The 15,960-nt window shown below is 43.0% G+C and overlaps 1 protein-coding gene and 1 non-coding gene across 2 annotated transcripts in view; one reads left to right on the top strand and one right to left on the bottom strand.

Annotated features, from left to right (window-relative positions):
• Window positions 1–4,292: 4,292 nt before the first annotated feature.
• HSPA4 (heat shock protein family A (Hsp70) member 4) overlaps window positions 4,293–15,960 on the bottom strand; it is a 48,664-nt gene continuing 36,996 nt past the window's right edge. Inside the window, exons 12-19 of the mRNA XM_035014125.1 lie at window positions 15,733–15,914; window positions 14,408–14,494; window positions 12,791–12,943; window positions 11,537–11,662; window positions 10,411–10,518; window positions 7,937–8,056; window positions 6,734–6,895; window positions 4,293–6,517 (exon numbers count right to left, since the gene is read on the bottom strand). Of these exons, the coding sequence (XP_034870016.1) occupies window positions 6,314–6,517; window positions 6,734–6,895; window positions 7,937–8,056; window positions 10,411–10,518; window positions 11,537–11,662; window positions 12,791–12,943; window positions 14,408–14,494; window positions 15,733–15,914 (1,142 nt within the window). The 3' untranslated portion in view covers window positions 4,293–6,313. The remainder of the gene's footprint in view (window positions 6,518–6,733; window positions 6,896–7,936; window positions 8,057–10,410; window positions 10,519–11,536; window positions 11,663–12,790; window positions 12,944–14,407; window positions 14,495–15,732; window positions 15,915–15,960) is intronic.
• On the top strand, window positions 9,491–9,623 carry LOC118017223. The gene has a single exon (XR_004681086.1). It is a non-coding gene; the product is annotated as a small nucleolar RNA SNORA70 (small nucleolar RNA).

The following is a 15,960-nucleotide window of genomic DNA, read 5'->3' as shown; positions in this document are numbered from 1 at the left end:
AATCTCCTCCAGTCCCATCCATGTTGATGTAAAAGTTGGGTGTTCATCCTTTCTGATGGCTGAGTAATATTCCATTGTATATATGGACCACATCTTCTTTATCCATTCATCTGTTGAAGGGCAGCTCAGCTCTTTCCACAGTTTGGCTATTGTGGACATCGCTGCTATGAACATTGGGGTGCATATGGCCCTTCTTTTCACTACATCTGTCTTTGGGGTAAATACCCAGTACTGCAATTGCTGGGTCATAGGGTAGCTCTATTTTTAAATTTTGGGGGAACCTCCATACTGTTTTCCAAACAGCTGTACCAACTTGCATTCCCACCCACAGTGTAAGAGGGTTCCCCTTTCTCCACAACCTCTCCAACATTTGTTGTTTCTTTCCCTGTCCATTTTTGCCATTCTAACTGGTGTAAGGTGGTATCTCAGTGTGAAACCACACCTATTCTGCTTCTGGCTATCCTGAAGGAGGGCTAATGGCCGACTGCATTCTCCAAACTCCGGACGGAAGGCTTGAAGGAGTGTGACCCAAGGCAAAGGCAGAGCGATGCTGCCCTCCTGTGGCAGCCTCCGTGCGGCAGCTCATCCGCAGCCCAGTCAGAAGGGGCTGCGGGAGGGCGGGCAGATTCTCACGCAGCCAGCGCTGCGGCAAACAAGGCCATATTCTTAGCAACTCATTTTTGGAGGGCAGAAGCCCCACATTCTAGGCAAACAGCGTTCCGGGAGATTAACATTCGTCCTAACAGCTGGAATGGGGATTCCCCGCTCTGCCATCCACCTGCTCTGAGCGCTTCACCCGCTTAGGGCCCTTCCTCATCCACAGAGCGCAGGCTTGGGCTTGGGATCTGATGTGAAGTAGAGTTCTAATGTTTTGGGGTTGTTATTCATTGAAAAGAACGCCCTTGTGTATTCAGGCATTCCCTGAGCGCCTTCGGCATTTGCGGGCTTCATGCTGCCTGAGGGGCCCGTTTCGAGCTAGGCAGAGTCCACCACCCTTCAGGTGGAGGAGGTAGAATTGACAAGGACAGGACGAGTCAGAGGAGTGGCCCCGGCCCAGCCTGCGGCTGCCCTTACCACTGCAGGGGCCTGAGTCCGATCCCACACAGCTCTCCTTGTCCTCACAGCAATCTCCCCTGAGTCCTAATGGTCTCTCCACTCGTGCTGCTCATCCTCAGAAATGCTTCGCTGGGATTTACATCTTGCAAGCTGAGCCATTGAGATGGTTTTCCATGTGTTTCCAGTTTTCTCTTCCCCAAACATTAGCCAAGTGTTAACTGATGAGACCAGTATATTTAAAAGTTTTAAGTGCAAGTAGAAAAAAACAATGTGGTGGGTAAGGGCCTGCTAACTTGAGGTTAAGAAAAGTGAAGTACTCTCTCTCCCTCCATGGATCCAGGACTCCAAATCCAACAGTCCTGGCCTGCAAAGGAAATACATTCAGACACAACCAGTGAAAAAGCCCAAACACAACTCTATTTGTATTTTTTTTTTTCTGCTTGTTGAGCTTGATTCTGGGAAATCGCACTGAGGAGTTAGAAGTATGTATCACCCCCATTCTCCCTCTATCCTGAGAGCAGGTGCCAAAAGTGGAGTGACAGTCAGGATTAGCTTGGCACTTATGCTCATGGCTATTGGACAAATCTGGAAAGCAGTCTGTGCCTTGCCAACTCCTCTGAGGGGCTTCCCTTCCCTGAACCCTCAGAAACTTACTCTATCCTCTCTGCTCCTGAAGTGTTGCTCCTACCACAGCATGGCCGCGTGTCCCTTTTGCCTCCTGGCCTGCAGAAGTCGCCTCCTTCATTTCTCCACCCACGACAGCTACTCCAAATAGCGGTATCCGGCTCACAGAGGACGGGGGCCCTGAGGGTCATGTCCCAGGCTGCTCCAGCCAGACGCAAGGGAGCAACACACAGGGAAGGAAGACGCTGCCAACTCCAAGGCAGCATGGGCCACAGGTAAGTGGTGGGAAGAAGCCCCATTTGCACACAGAACCTTGGACCCAGGTTGCTGCCCAATCTCCCTTCTCCCCAAGCTGATCTGTCATTCCAACTGGGCCACGCTTCTTGACCAAGAAGCTCCACCTGCAGCTTCACTGCGAGCCTCTGAGGCCCGGCGCCCACACTCTGAGAGCACCCCACAGCCACTGCCACCTGTCCCTTCCTACGCTCCCCTGCTCCCTAACCTGCCTCACGCAGGATCGCTCCTCTCCAGCAGCTCATTTCCTCCAGAGCTTCCACACTTGCTCTTCCGGACACATCCCAACTCAAGCCTTCAGTCCCTAAACCGGGAAGGCACCCCAACCCCCAAAGCTTCCTTCCACAACCGCTGTAGCTTTGGGATCTCTCAACTCCATCTTGAATGACTTCCTAATCCTTCCCTCGCCGGACGCACACCAGCCTCACACCGGCTTGTCCACGGACTCCTTACAGACTTGAGGGTCTACTCCTCTCACGTCTGCTGCTCCACGTGCAAAAGCTGGGGACCATTCTTTTAAAAAACTTTTTCAACATTACAAAATTCCAAAATGCTTATTACGGAAATCTTAGAAAATATCAACAAGCAAACATGGACAAACAGCAGTCACCCACAATTCTCCCTTGGAAGGAAACCACTTCATTCTGAAACACCCATCTGGTTTTGGTTTTTATGCAAACAGAGTCCATGTTCCTTCCAAACATGGGAAGCTGTGTGCATCTTGTTCTTAACCTACATTTCTCACATAAAAATACAATATTCTTGCTGTTAAAGCCACTTTAAAAAAAATGATTGAAATACATCAAGTGCACAGAAGCGTATCAAGAGCCAGATCAACCAAACCTCATCGAGCCCTTGAAGCCTGCATTGCATGGCTGTGTCATTATGCCGCGGCTTAACTACATGCCCGGCTTCGAGCAGCAAAGTTTGTGTGGGGTTTTTTTTAAGATTTATTTATTTGACAGAGAGAGCGAGCACCAGCAGGCGAAGTGGCAGGCAGAAGCAGGCCCCCTGCTGAGCAGGGAGCCCAACATGGAGCTTGATCCCAGGACCCTGAGATCATGACCTGAGCAGCAGATGCTTAACCGACTGAGCCACCCAAGTGCCCAGCAGAGTTCTTGTTTTCAAATCTTTCCTGTTCCTTCAGTACCAGGACCTACCATTTCCCCCTTTGTTTGGCTCATTCCCTTAAACATGGATTATTTTTAATGTCCTGTTACCTCTCCAACTTCTCCCAGGCCCAACTCATTCTACACACATCAGATGGGCATCCCTAAAACACCGTCACCCTCAGGCTAAAAGATCTGTGGCCCCCAGTGCTCCACACCAGAGCTCAAATGTCTCAGCTCCTCCACTTCCACCAACAGCTCTAGAAACACTTCAGATGCTTGGGAAAAAAAAAAAAAATTCTCAAAGGCCACTAGTCTAATGCCTCTCCGTGAATGCTCACCACCACCGAGCTCTGAAGCTCTTCACACAAGCTGAAGCTGCCACACTGCAAAACCTTCACACCAGCCTGGGCTTCACCTCCAACACCTTCTTCCTCAGTGACATGCAGGGCACGGGCTCCTCTCCCTCAGTAAATAGGACTGTTACTCTCTTTCCACATGATCCCAACACCTCTGTCGCCCTGGATGACCGCTAGCTGGTCCCAGGCTTCCCACTGAATTTACCCCATCCCACTCCTTTCCCAAGGTCAGAAACCCACGGGTATGCCCACCTTGCTGCAGACACACTCGCTGAAGGCTGCTGACACAAGCCCTACTGTTGGCCCTGGCAGGTCAGCTCCTCCTAACACAAAGCACTGGGACTGGTAAGTGGCAGGACTCTAGGGATTAAGGCCCTACACCCTTCCCCATGTAGGCCCCAGGCCTTATAGTTAGGTCTCTTCGATGGATTCGACCCCTTTCAACCCTCATTACTACCCGACATTCACACCCACACCCCCACACCCACACACACACCACATCCAGTGGTGGCCAAGTGTTACTAGCACACTCCAGGCCATGGCATTCTTCCAAGGAGCAGGCATCAATCCTGGCACTGGTCCTCAGTGGGGCCGTAACCACCTTCGGCTATTGTCAAAACCCTCAAAAGGACAGACAACACAAGAGGTGGATTTCTACATACCAGAGAACTGGGCCAACATTCAACGTGGGAGAATTTTGAGTACAGAAAAAGAGCAACTTCTTGCCACCTGTTAACAAGTGGAATTTAGTTAAGAGGACTCCTACCTCTGGAGTTTCCGTTGAACGAACACACACGCGCGCGCACACACACACACACACACACCCTTCATTAGAAAATTAAGGAAACCATTCCTGAGTGTAAGACAGGTTTCTTTTATTAATTTTTCCTAAACTTGTCTGTTTATTTAATGTTTCTCTTAGTGTAAGAATGTGACCTGGAGCTTTAACAAACCAATTTGGATAATGCAACCTGGATAAATTCTTGTCTGCAAACAAGTCGTCAATTATCACACACTCTCTGGCCTGGCCTCCAAGTAAATCCAATTGGTTTTAAAGCCTGTCTAAACAGAGAGCAAGCAGACCACATCATCTTATTTCTAGTTTAAACTTTAAACTTCAATTTCACCCCCATCCCAACACCCACACCCTCCCCCACACAAAGAGTTTTCTTAGAAGAAATGGCCATTGCGGACTGAGTCAGTTGCATAAGGATTGGCTTAATCCTGCAGCCAGCACACCAAAGCAGCTCTTGGCCTCACTGCAGGCCAGCTGGAACTCAAAGCATGACAGGTACAGAATGGATGGACACTCTGAGGACAGGGCCAAGTCCTGGTGCTAGAAGGCTTCCATGCGAGCTTACACACCAACATAAATACACTTCCACCTTCCTCCTCTAAGCAGGCTTTCTCTACCGCACTTCAGAACTTGGTAACACTCTAAAATTTTTTAGTGCAGAGAGGGACAGAAACTTATTCTAAATAAGCAAAGATCATGTTATTTCTAAGGTAGGCCAAAATTAAGAGAGGTACTCTGTTACACAGGTAACAATTATTACAAAGATCTAAAATGTAACCAACAAAGCTTGTAACAGTTTCTAAGGCAGGTACCAGCTATGGCCTCTAATACAGGCTTCCCTTGGAGTTTCCAAAATGCTTCCCTCCTATCAACACTGCCATAAAGGGCAGTCCCAGGGAATGCTTTGGTGCACCTGACATTGGCCACACAATAAGAATGCGGTGTTGCTCAAGTCAGACACCATGCTTCTTTAACACTAATTTCAGATCATCCAGTACAGTCCAGTGTATCTTAGGGTTTGGTGTTTTTTTCTTTTGTATGATCTGTCAGCTGTTTAACATATAAATTGGCAGGTTCATGGCAGATATTAACACAACATACAATTGACTGTGAACGAGCTAAAAAGAACTTTTAACTCTTGTCTTAGGACTTCAAGCTATACCTCAAATTTACACACAACATCTCTCACCTGAATGAGCAGGCCAGGATACAAGTCTTTACACCATAATTAACAAGAATCAGTTCCTCAGCTCAATTTACCATGCCTACATCCAACAATACATCTATCCAATTCTAACTCTGCAAAGAGAAAATTATTTAGACTTGATGTTTGGGGTATTTGTGAATGCATTTTCAGAAACATACTTTCTCAGGAAGAGCTTCCAGGTCCAAAATCCTCAGTTGCCAACTCGCTGCAGGTGAAGGGGTCTGTTTTCCCAAGAGCAGCACTCGGGCATTTGTAAGAGGAGCTCCTTCCCTGGAGCAGGGGGCGGGAGGGGCGGGAGGGGCGGGAGTCTAAGTGGAGCGGAAGTGCAGCGTGAAGGAGCTCAGCGCACGCCCCTCACATTCTGCTATGTTCATCCAGGCCATGCCATGCGCTAGTCCCCAGAAAGCGGGGACCCCAGCCCCATCCCCACACCAGGTGGGGAGCCTTCGTGGCAATCTCCACAACAGATTTCTGAAGCACAATTTCCAGAGTTCCTGCCACACAGGTCACAATGAAAAGTCTGCTTGACAGCTAGTTAGAGCCTTTGCTTATAGCTCAAGCTTTCCAAAACAAACTTATCCTTGTGTAAGCATATTAAACATAAAAGGAGTGAAGCAGAAGCTCGGTAAGTAAGACTAACTGGGCTTCTAAATAGTACCATTATGAAAAAGATACAATGCACTTAATTTCTGTATCTAACTATTTAGAAGTCAAAATGCTCCATACATTACCTATATCCCCTCCCACGAAATCCCCTAAAAACTGACTAAGAAATCTCCAGTATTTGATTGCTCTAGTTGGTATTTAGAACAAAGCTGACAACTTAAAGCTTTATAATAGTCTGTTTTAATATAAACAATTGTTGGAATCAATCAATGTCCATTTCAGGAAGCTTCTTGTCTGAATCCGAAGGCACAGCTGTGTCTGCACCCTGCTCGGCAGCCTGAGGGCCTGGGCTGTCTCCTTGTCCATCCACTGGTCCATTCTGCTCTGCATTTTTTTGCTCCTCTTTCGGAGGTTCCACTTTGGGTTTGGGCTTTGAAACTATAGGGCTACAGAAACTCATCAGCTCCTAGAACAGCAGAGGAGAGAAAACTGTGGGTTCTTAAAAATAGTAAATTTTACATGACATTCTCAACTTAAACCCAAGTCCACCCCCTCCCAACCAGAAGCCAGAAACTAAGATGCACTAATGAAGTTCCCTCCTAAGTGTCACTTTAAGGACCATTAATAATAAATAACAAGGCTGACAAGAAAAGACTATTAAATATTCAAAGCCATAAATTACCTTAATTTTAGCTTCAATCTCTTTTGCCTTGACAACTGGATCCATGGTCAGACTCTGCTTGTTCTGAAGATTCAGTTTGTTATTCATCCACTCCATGGCCTCATTCGTGCTTTTTTCCACCTTCATCATGTCAGCAGCATCCAAATGGTCATACTGGTCCTCCTGCAACCAGATGACAACCAGGCAAGTGTCAAAGGATGATACTCTCCCCACCCAAATATTATCTACTTGTTCGCCGTCTTTCAAAAACGTATATAGTCTTTCCAAAAATGAAGCACATTCAGCCTCACCATCCAAATGGACATTCAATTCCTTTTTAAAAGAATTCAATTAAGAGAAAGTAACCCCAGTTTTTAAAACACTCAGGAAATAGACTTAAGGGCCAAAAACATACACAAGGGTAGCAATTGAAAGACTTCAATGTATAAAAAGCGCATGCCTGACAATCTTATGAAGGTAATTTCACAAACATGACATTACAGGTCACAAGATGTGAGAGCAGAGGTTTAGGCATGCTAGTTAGGAAGCAAAACAATAATGAATACAATTTTTTAAAGGAGACCTTTTAGAAACAAAATTTTTTCAGAATTAAACAAGCCAAATTTACCACTCAAAAGTTTCTTACAGTGACTATCCATCAAGAACCTGGAGTAGAGTGGAGTGGTTAGGAACCCAAAATTTGTGGAGTCAGACCTCAGGCCAAACCCCACTTCTCAACAGTAAGCTTGGGTGTTACTTAAGGACAGTGAGGCTTAAGGAAGTTAGGAGGTACCTGTAATACTACTGACGTGACCACCTACCTCACTGGGGTACTCCTAAGGATTTAATGAAATAATGTATTTATGGAATGTATATCACAAGTGCTCAAAAAATTGTTAAGTAGTTTACTGTTCAGAGAGTCCTGCATCTGCATACCAAACCAAACCATGTGCCTAATGGTTCTCAGAAAAGACCAGGATAGAGCAGGTTAAGTCACTGATGAAGCATTTGACAGCAAGAAAAGGAAATCGAATATTGCTCACTTCCAAATTCTACCTATTAAAGAGTTCTTACTAAGAGTCTATAAAATATTATACACACTACACTAACATCCAAAAAGAAGTATTTAATATTTAACAATAGTTTAAAAAAGGCAAAAAAATCGCTATGTAAATGCCTCAAAACTTTCCCAAAGTAACAGTAGGATAAGAAAAAAACAGATACCTTGTTTTTGAAAGAGCTGATTACTTTCATATACTGTTGGATTTGTTTCCCTAGTTCTTCAAATAATTTTGGTCTTTCTTCAGATTCCTGGAATCGCATCTTAATAGGTTGACCTAGATTCTTAACGTAAGAAAGAATGTTTAAACTATCAGAGAAGTATTGTTTCTACAATTACTGAGATCTACCACGGATTAAAGTACATTTCATCTCCATGCGCTTGATGTAAGAAGCTCAATATTGCTCCCCATTCCACTGAAATCCATCCTTAGGCTATTAGACAATATACCTCTATACCGTTCCATGTGGAGCCACTTCAACTTGTCACTGGAGTCCTAATTCTCAAAACAGAGTGGGGAGACAACCCTAAAGGAGGTGTCTCCTGATAGTGATACACCATCCTTATAAGAAGCATACCTGCCAAAATATTTTTTTGAAAATGAAATCTGATGAAGCCTCTAGTTCTAACCATCAATTTATCCGATGGTGATAAATAACATAGAAGTGAATTAGAAAATAACAGCACAGAAATGAAAACCAGCAAAATCCAGACGGGGTGAAAATCTGACCTAGGACATCTGATCTTTTTAAATAAATGAATATGGGGGCAGAAATGATGGAAGAACTACACAGATTTAAGAGACAAAGCATAAAATATATGGTCCTTAGGGGGATTCAGAGTCAAACAAACTAAAAACTGATTTATAAAACAACTAGAACTTGAAAACTGAATACATGGTGACATTAAACATGATATTAAGGAATCTTTTTAAATGTGATAATAATATAGCTTAAAGTTATATTTTCCTTTAAATACATACTGAAGTATTTTCAGAATAAATATAACATGACGGACTTTCTTCAAATAAATGGGAGTGGGAGGGAGCAGAAACGGAACAAAACTGACCATAAGCTGACAACCATTAAAGCTATTGTTGTACTTTAATGTGTTTGACATCTCCCATAATAAAAAGTAAAGCAAAAGACTCCATCGGAGAGATCTCACTGGAAGCTCTTGTTATCCTTCCACAATGACAGGAAAACTGCAGGCACTGTCCTTGAGCAATTCCATTTCAGGTTAATCACAATGGCCCAGTTTAACAAGAAAGGTAAGTAACCCACAGAAATGTGACACGTTCTTCCCGTGCATTTGAATCCTTTTGCAAACAAAGGCCTCAACCTTAGATCATTTTTTGTATTTTTTTAATAAAGTTTTATTCAAATACAATCACTTCATTCATTTACAGTCCTTAACTCAGAGGAAAGGCATGACGCTGGACATGCACTAAAACACTCAAGTGTACCAGGAATGAACCAGAAACCTTTAGATCTTCAGCCTAACAACTCTCCCAACTGAGCTATTTCAGCACCCTCATTTTTTTGTACTTTTAACCCTACGGTTTAATGACCAGATTCTTTAAATACAAAACATACTTTGCTTTACCGAAAATCAAAATTATATGAACAACCCTGCCTCAACTGCACTACAGGTGCCTTCAGGACAGGGCAACATCTTTCTATTCTTTCAATTGCCACATCCAGGATGCAACCTCCTTCAGGAAAACATTTTAAGTCCAAACTGAATTTTCAGAAAAATAATTTTGTGCCATGGCTGCAAACAGGAGCCTCCCTGGTAGTGTATGCAGCCTGTTGATTGTATGGGTTGTCCTAAGGGACCTTGGAGACAGCCCTTTCCAGTGGACATTGAGGTCTGACCTCATGCTATCTCCAATCTAGGTTGCAGACAGGTATGCGGGGTGCTTTTGGAAAGCCCCAGGGCACAACAGCCAGGGTCCACATTGGCCAAGTCATCATGTCCATCCGTACCAAGCTGCAGAACAAGGAGCATGTGACTGAGGCCCTATGCAGGGCCAAGTTCAAGTTCCCTGGCTGCCAGAAGATCCACATCTCCAAGAAGTGGGGCTTTACTAAGTTTAATGCGGATGAATTTGAAGACATGGTGGCTGAAAAGCAGCTTATCCCAGATGGCTGTGGGGTCAAATACATCCCTAATCGTGGCCCCTTGGACAAATGGAGGGCTCTGCACTCATGAGAACCTCGGCACTGCCCCCTCCCTGTTCATGCCCACCAATAAATCCTACCTCGTGTCCAAAAAAAAAAAAAGAAAGAAAAAGAATTTTGTTATTTTGTAGGGTTCTAAAAACAAGAAAATGACAGTAAGTGATAAAGGGTATAGTTTTTCAATCACTTTCAGCCTGTCTTCATTACTTGATATGAAAATTCCTCCCAATTTTGAGATAAATCCTTGGAAATTACAGCATGGGTTCAGGTTTCAGAACACTTCTGCTTTCAAGAATCTTTTTTTTTTTTTAAACAGTCAAAAGGAAATGCTTTCCATCCTCCTGCTTTATTTAAGTAAACTCTAGGCCCAACATGAGGCTTGAACTCACGAATGTAACATCAAGAGTCATGTGCTCCACCAACCAAGCCAGCCAGGCACGCCAAGAATCACTTACTTTTAATTCCGCCAATTTATCGACATAAACTTGCTTTGGCTGGTCTTCTCCATCCTCATATAACCAATTTTCAGTATCTTCTAGTTTCAAGGTAAAACTGTTACGATCCTAAATATGAAGAAAAGATATGATTAGGTCAGTCAAAAATCAGCTGATTGACCAGCAAAGTCAATAGGCAAAGGCTGCAGTATCTGAATTTGCTTTAAAATACAGAGGGGACGGGACAGACGAGGGACACAGACAAGAATGGCAATGTCATTTTGCTTGATATCTACAGACAGTTTTATTATTCTCTCTGCTGCAGGGGATAGGTTTAAAATTTGGGATAATTTGGTTATTTGAAAATTTCAGAAATAAAAACTGCATTTAAAAATATGTAAGCTAGGGGAGCATGGGTGGTCAGTCAGTTAAGCATCTGCCTTTGGCTCAGGGCATGATCCCAGGGTCCTAGGATGGAGCCCCATATCGGGCTCCCTGCTGAGCAGGGAGCCTGCTTCTCCCTCTCCCTCCACCTGCCACTCATGCTCTCTCTCACTGACTCTCTCTCTCTCAAATAAATAAATAAAATCTTTTTAAAAGGTAAAATAATGTAAGCTATAAAAAAACAAAATCTTAAAAAAATGTAAGGTATATAACTAAAATACCGTATTGTTTATTTGAAAGCTGCTAATAATAAGCAAGTAGCTCTTAAAAGTTCTCTTCACAAGAAAAAATTTTTATAACTGTGTACAGTGAGAGATGTTTAGACTTATGTGATTATTTCATAATATATTCAAATATCATTATGTTGTACTCCTGAAACTAATGTTGTCAATTATAGTTTTTTTTAAAAGTGAATTAAAATACAGAAACATGAGAGAAGGGTGGGCTGACTTAAAGAAAAATACCAGGTAAATAAAAGCATGCAAATGTATCAAAAAGTGATGCATTAAAAAAAAAAAAAGAAAGAAAGAAATGTTTCATGAAGACAAGACTTTGGGAAACACTGCACTAAAAGAAACACAAAACTTTTCCCCCAAAAAGCCCATTTTTAATCATTTGACTGTGTACCTACGGATGCCAGAAATGTGCCTACCACATTTAAGGCTGCTCCCAGAAAACACCTAGTAGGTAAACACATACTTACATCTTCACTCACAAACTTCTCGTATTCCCCACTAAGCTTGTCTCGCATCTCGTACACATATTCTTCCACTGCATTCTTGGCATCATTCCTCTCCTTCTCCAGTTTATCCTGCATGATCATCTTACCCTGAGAACAGTATAAATTAGAAATTCAGACAACTCAGACAATATCCTCTTAAATACTAAGTCCTGTAATTATAAAAGTGGGAGAATCGGGCGCCTGGGTGGCTCAGTTGGTTAAGCGACTGCCTTCGGCTCAGGTCATGATCCTGGAGTCCCGGGATCGAGTCCCGCATCGGGCTCCCTGCTCAGTGGGGAGTCTGCTTCTCCCTCTGACCCTCCCCCTTCTCATGTGCTCTCTCTTTCTCTCTCTCTCAAATAAATAGAATCTTTTAAAAATAAATAAATAAATAAAAGTGGAGAATCCTTCTTCCCCCCCAAATCCTCTTAGTTCTGCAAATCATCCAAGAAAGAAGTGGAAGCATTGTCTCCAGTAAATTATGAAGATCAACTGTGAGTTCTGTGAGTGTGCTTAGAAAAAAACAGTAATAGAAGTATCAAGATTCAGAAACTCAAAAGCAAAATAAGGAAAAGAACTTAAAACAAGAGAACTTTAAGAAACTATTAGCTCCATGTTGTCATAAGGTGGTATATTCTGCTGTAGGATTACTATACAGTAATAAGAAAATCAAATGATTCACACAGTATAAATGTTACAGGTCTGTAAAACAAATCTAAGATCCAAGGGATATGTGATAAAAAAAAAAAAAAAAACTTCAGAGACAACAATTAATTCAATAATTTGTGCACCAGGGTGCCAAACCTTGCATCACTCACGGTAACAAGAGTTCTCAACACTGACTTACAACAGGGGAAGGAACTAAATACACAAAACAGCACTACCATGAATGCTTTGATTTCTCCTACTGATCAACGTCCATGACCCAGCACCTCAAACATCCCAAGCTCCCAAGTGAACAAACACACACACGAACCCGAACATGAATGATACCACCCTAAACCAAAGACATAATGTCAAAGATGTCTTAACAGAGCTCCTAGCTATAGACACATAAAACTATAAAAGCATTTTGATATGACATGGGATTTGCCCTTGAAGTACCCAAAAATCTAAAATCACTCCCTTAAACTCCAAACAACTGAAAATGCATAAAAGGTCACTAGACAAAGAGTTTTAACACTATGGCCACTTTAATCTGTTAGCTTCTTGTTCTAAGAGATCTGAAATAACCACCTCATTTTCAATGTACAAGTTGAGCATCTCTCGGTCTATCTGCCACAACAGCTGATTCTCAATTGGCAGGTCCACGGTACTGGTCTTCACTTTTGCCTTCTTGGCTTGAGGTGGTTGGTCCATCTTTTTGTCTTTTGATCCAGCTTGAGAGGTCTGAAATAACAAGAAATCATTATTAACAAACACATATACAGACTATCTTAAACTTCCAAATGGGTCGTGTTTCAAGAGCTCTTTTTGGTTTTTTATTAGTTTGTTTTCTAATGATATAAATAACCTGGGATGACTACTTGTAATATCTAGAAAGTTAAAAACATCAATATTCTATGAGTAGTCAAATCCAAAGAGACAGAAAGTAACAGTGGGTGCCAGAGGCTGGGGGGAGGGAAAAGTGGGGCAATGGGGAGTTGCTGTTGAATGGGCACTTCACACTAGAAAGGCACCAGTTCTCAAGCCACCTCAATGAAGAAGCCTAAGTAGCAACCACCCCCTGAAATGCCCCACAGCCCCACAGCATGTGGTGGGAGAAGCAGCTCTCCTTTCTCCTCGCCAGCTCCCCACATACACATTGAGGAAGTACTTCTCTCTCACTCTGCTGCCCCCAGCCATACAACATGAAGGGTTTTCCACCCTGGAAAAGGCCTTTCCTTTTCCTCTCCCCATTATATTTTCTTTTTTGTAAATATTTTCATAGCCAAATGGAAGTAATTAAACTTTATTAACTGATGTGAAAATGAGTAACAGACTGAAGCCATCTACGGGCTCTGCCAAACTTTTTTAAATGCCACCATCAGAAATACCTCACAAGGGCGCCTGGGTGGCTCAGTTGGTTAAGCAACTGCCTTCGGCTCAGGTCATGATCCTGGAGTCCCGGGATCGAGTCCCGCATCGGGCTCCCTGCTCGGCAGGGGGTCTGCTTCTCCCTCTGACCCTCCTCCCTCTCATGCTCTCTGTTTCATTCTCTCTGTCTCAAATAAATAAATAAAATCTTTACTAAATAAATTAAATAAATAAATAAATAAATAAATAAAACACTATCTTTGGGGCACCTGGGTGGCTCAGCACGTTAAGTGTCTGCCTTTGGCTCAGTTCGTGATGCCAGGGTCCTGGGATCGAGCCCCGCATCCGGCCCCCTGCTCGGCGGGAAGCCTGCTTCTCCCTCTCCCACTCCCCTTGCTTGTGTTCCCTCTCTGTGTCTCTCTGTCAAATAAATAAATGAAATCTTTAAAAAAATAAAAATAAAACAGGTTTGAACTGCAGAAGTCCATGTATATACAGAGTTTTGATAAATAACAGTACAGTACTGTAAACGTATTTTCTCTGCTTTATGATTTTCTTAGTAACATAATTTCTCTAGCTTACCTTACAGTAAGAATACAGTATTTAATACACATAACATACAGAACAGGAATTAATCAACTATTTGTGTTTTTCTGGTAAACAGAACAGTGAAGTTTTTGGGGAGTCAAGTTATATGCAGATTTTTTTTTTACTGCATAAGGGTCAGGACCCCTAACGTGCACACTGTTCAAGGGTCAACTGTGTAACTACCTTGTAAGATACAGTATCCCATGTATGTGAAGACATTACAAATCCTATTCTAAAACACAATTATACCTCCATTTCTTCAGACTCTGCCTTATTTTCTGCTGGCATCTGCTGCTGCTCTTCAGCATGTGGTTCCTCCTGGTCCACTTGCATCTTCTGAAAAACAGGTCACATCGAATCCCGAAGCTAGGAAATACTAATGGAAGACTAAGCAACCTTCATGACATACTGGCAAAATCCCATGGTATGGAATTCCTGATCAATTACCAGCCATCAGAACGCCTGGACTCAAACTCCAGCTAGGACACATGTTACCTATTAATATGGAAGTTTTCCTCTCTGGATCTCAGTTAATAAATCTGTACAATGGAGTAAACACCTGCCCTACCCTACCCGTATGTAAACAAGGGTGGCTGTGGAAATGCTTTGTAAACCACAGCAGTATTCACCTTAAAGGAGGGTGGCAATACTTAACGCAGTATTTCTGAAGAGAGCAGGAGTTTCTCCACGCTTCCTCATGAGTAAATTTCTCTCAAAAGTCTCAACATTTTCAAGCAGTTCTTAAATTAGTCTTTTCATCCTTACAAGTACAGCCACTGTGTGCATTAGGGGAGGTGAACACCTTGAAAATTCTGTTAAAAGAACAAAGCCTGGGGGCGCCTGGGTGGCTCAGCCAGTTGAGCTCCCAACTCTTGGTTTCAGCTCAGGTTATCATCTCATGGGTCATGGTTGGTTGAACCCCATGGCAGGCTCCCCGCTCAGTGGGGAGCCTACCTGAAGATTCTCTCCTGCTCTTCCCCCAACTCACGTGCATACGCGCGTGCTTTCCCTTGAATAAATAAATCCAACAACAAGAACAAAGCCTGACAATAATGACAAAGAAGGGAAAGTTTGTGGAGACCTGAATCACCAGCTTGCAATGTCTGCAGCTCATAAGAATGACCTCAGAGGCTTCTAAAAGTGATACCTGGGCCTTAACCCAGACCAACTCACTAAGACCTCTGGAGACTCAAACATTTGTAGTTTCATAAAGCTTGATTTTGATGCACAGTAAGGATGAGACCAGGGCATGATTCCAATAAATGACTGTAAAATCAACTTATGAAAATAACCAAGACTCAAAGCATTCTTCAGTAATGAGAATCAAAAACAACTCAACTTGAGTAGTACACTGTCTGAAGAGAGAAGCCAAATTATATTCCATTTCTGTAAGAAAGACTGCATAAAGACCTTCTGCTAGGTCCCCCGTGCTAGCATAAGGGGACACAATGCAAACCCACTCTCAGCAGCTGTCACAAGGTTCCTCCCAACCCAGTCAATTTGTTAGAATTTCTAGACAAGTCACCAGTACACCATCATAAATGGTCTAAAATGGTCTAAAATGTCCAGATTACCTCTTCCTCCTTTGCATTCTGATCTGTTTCCATCGGTTCCTCATTTTCCTCAAACTTAAGCACTTCCACTAGAGATGCACTGGACACACTGAAGATGCCATGGACGTTTACTCGAACCTTGACTTTCACTTTTGAACTGGAGCCATCAGACTGAGGAGTGACTTTCTGAACTAAAAACTGAGCTACGGACATACGAAACAAAAGAGAACACATAACCTGAGAGGACGA

Source organism: Mirounga leonina, unplaced genomic scaffold, assembly GCF_011800145.1.
Source record: "Mirounga leonina isolate KUSES-001 unplaced genomic scaffold, KU_Mleo_1.0 Mir_168, whole genome shotgun sequence".
Classification (NCBI taxonomy): domain Eukaryota; kingdom Metazoa; phylum Chordata; class Mammalia; order Carnivora; family Phocidae; genus Mirounga; species Mirounga leonina.
Note: the sequence above shows the minus strand (reverse complement) of the source record. Positions and strands in the feature narration are given on the sequence as shown.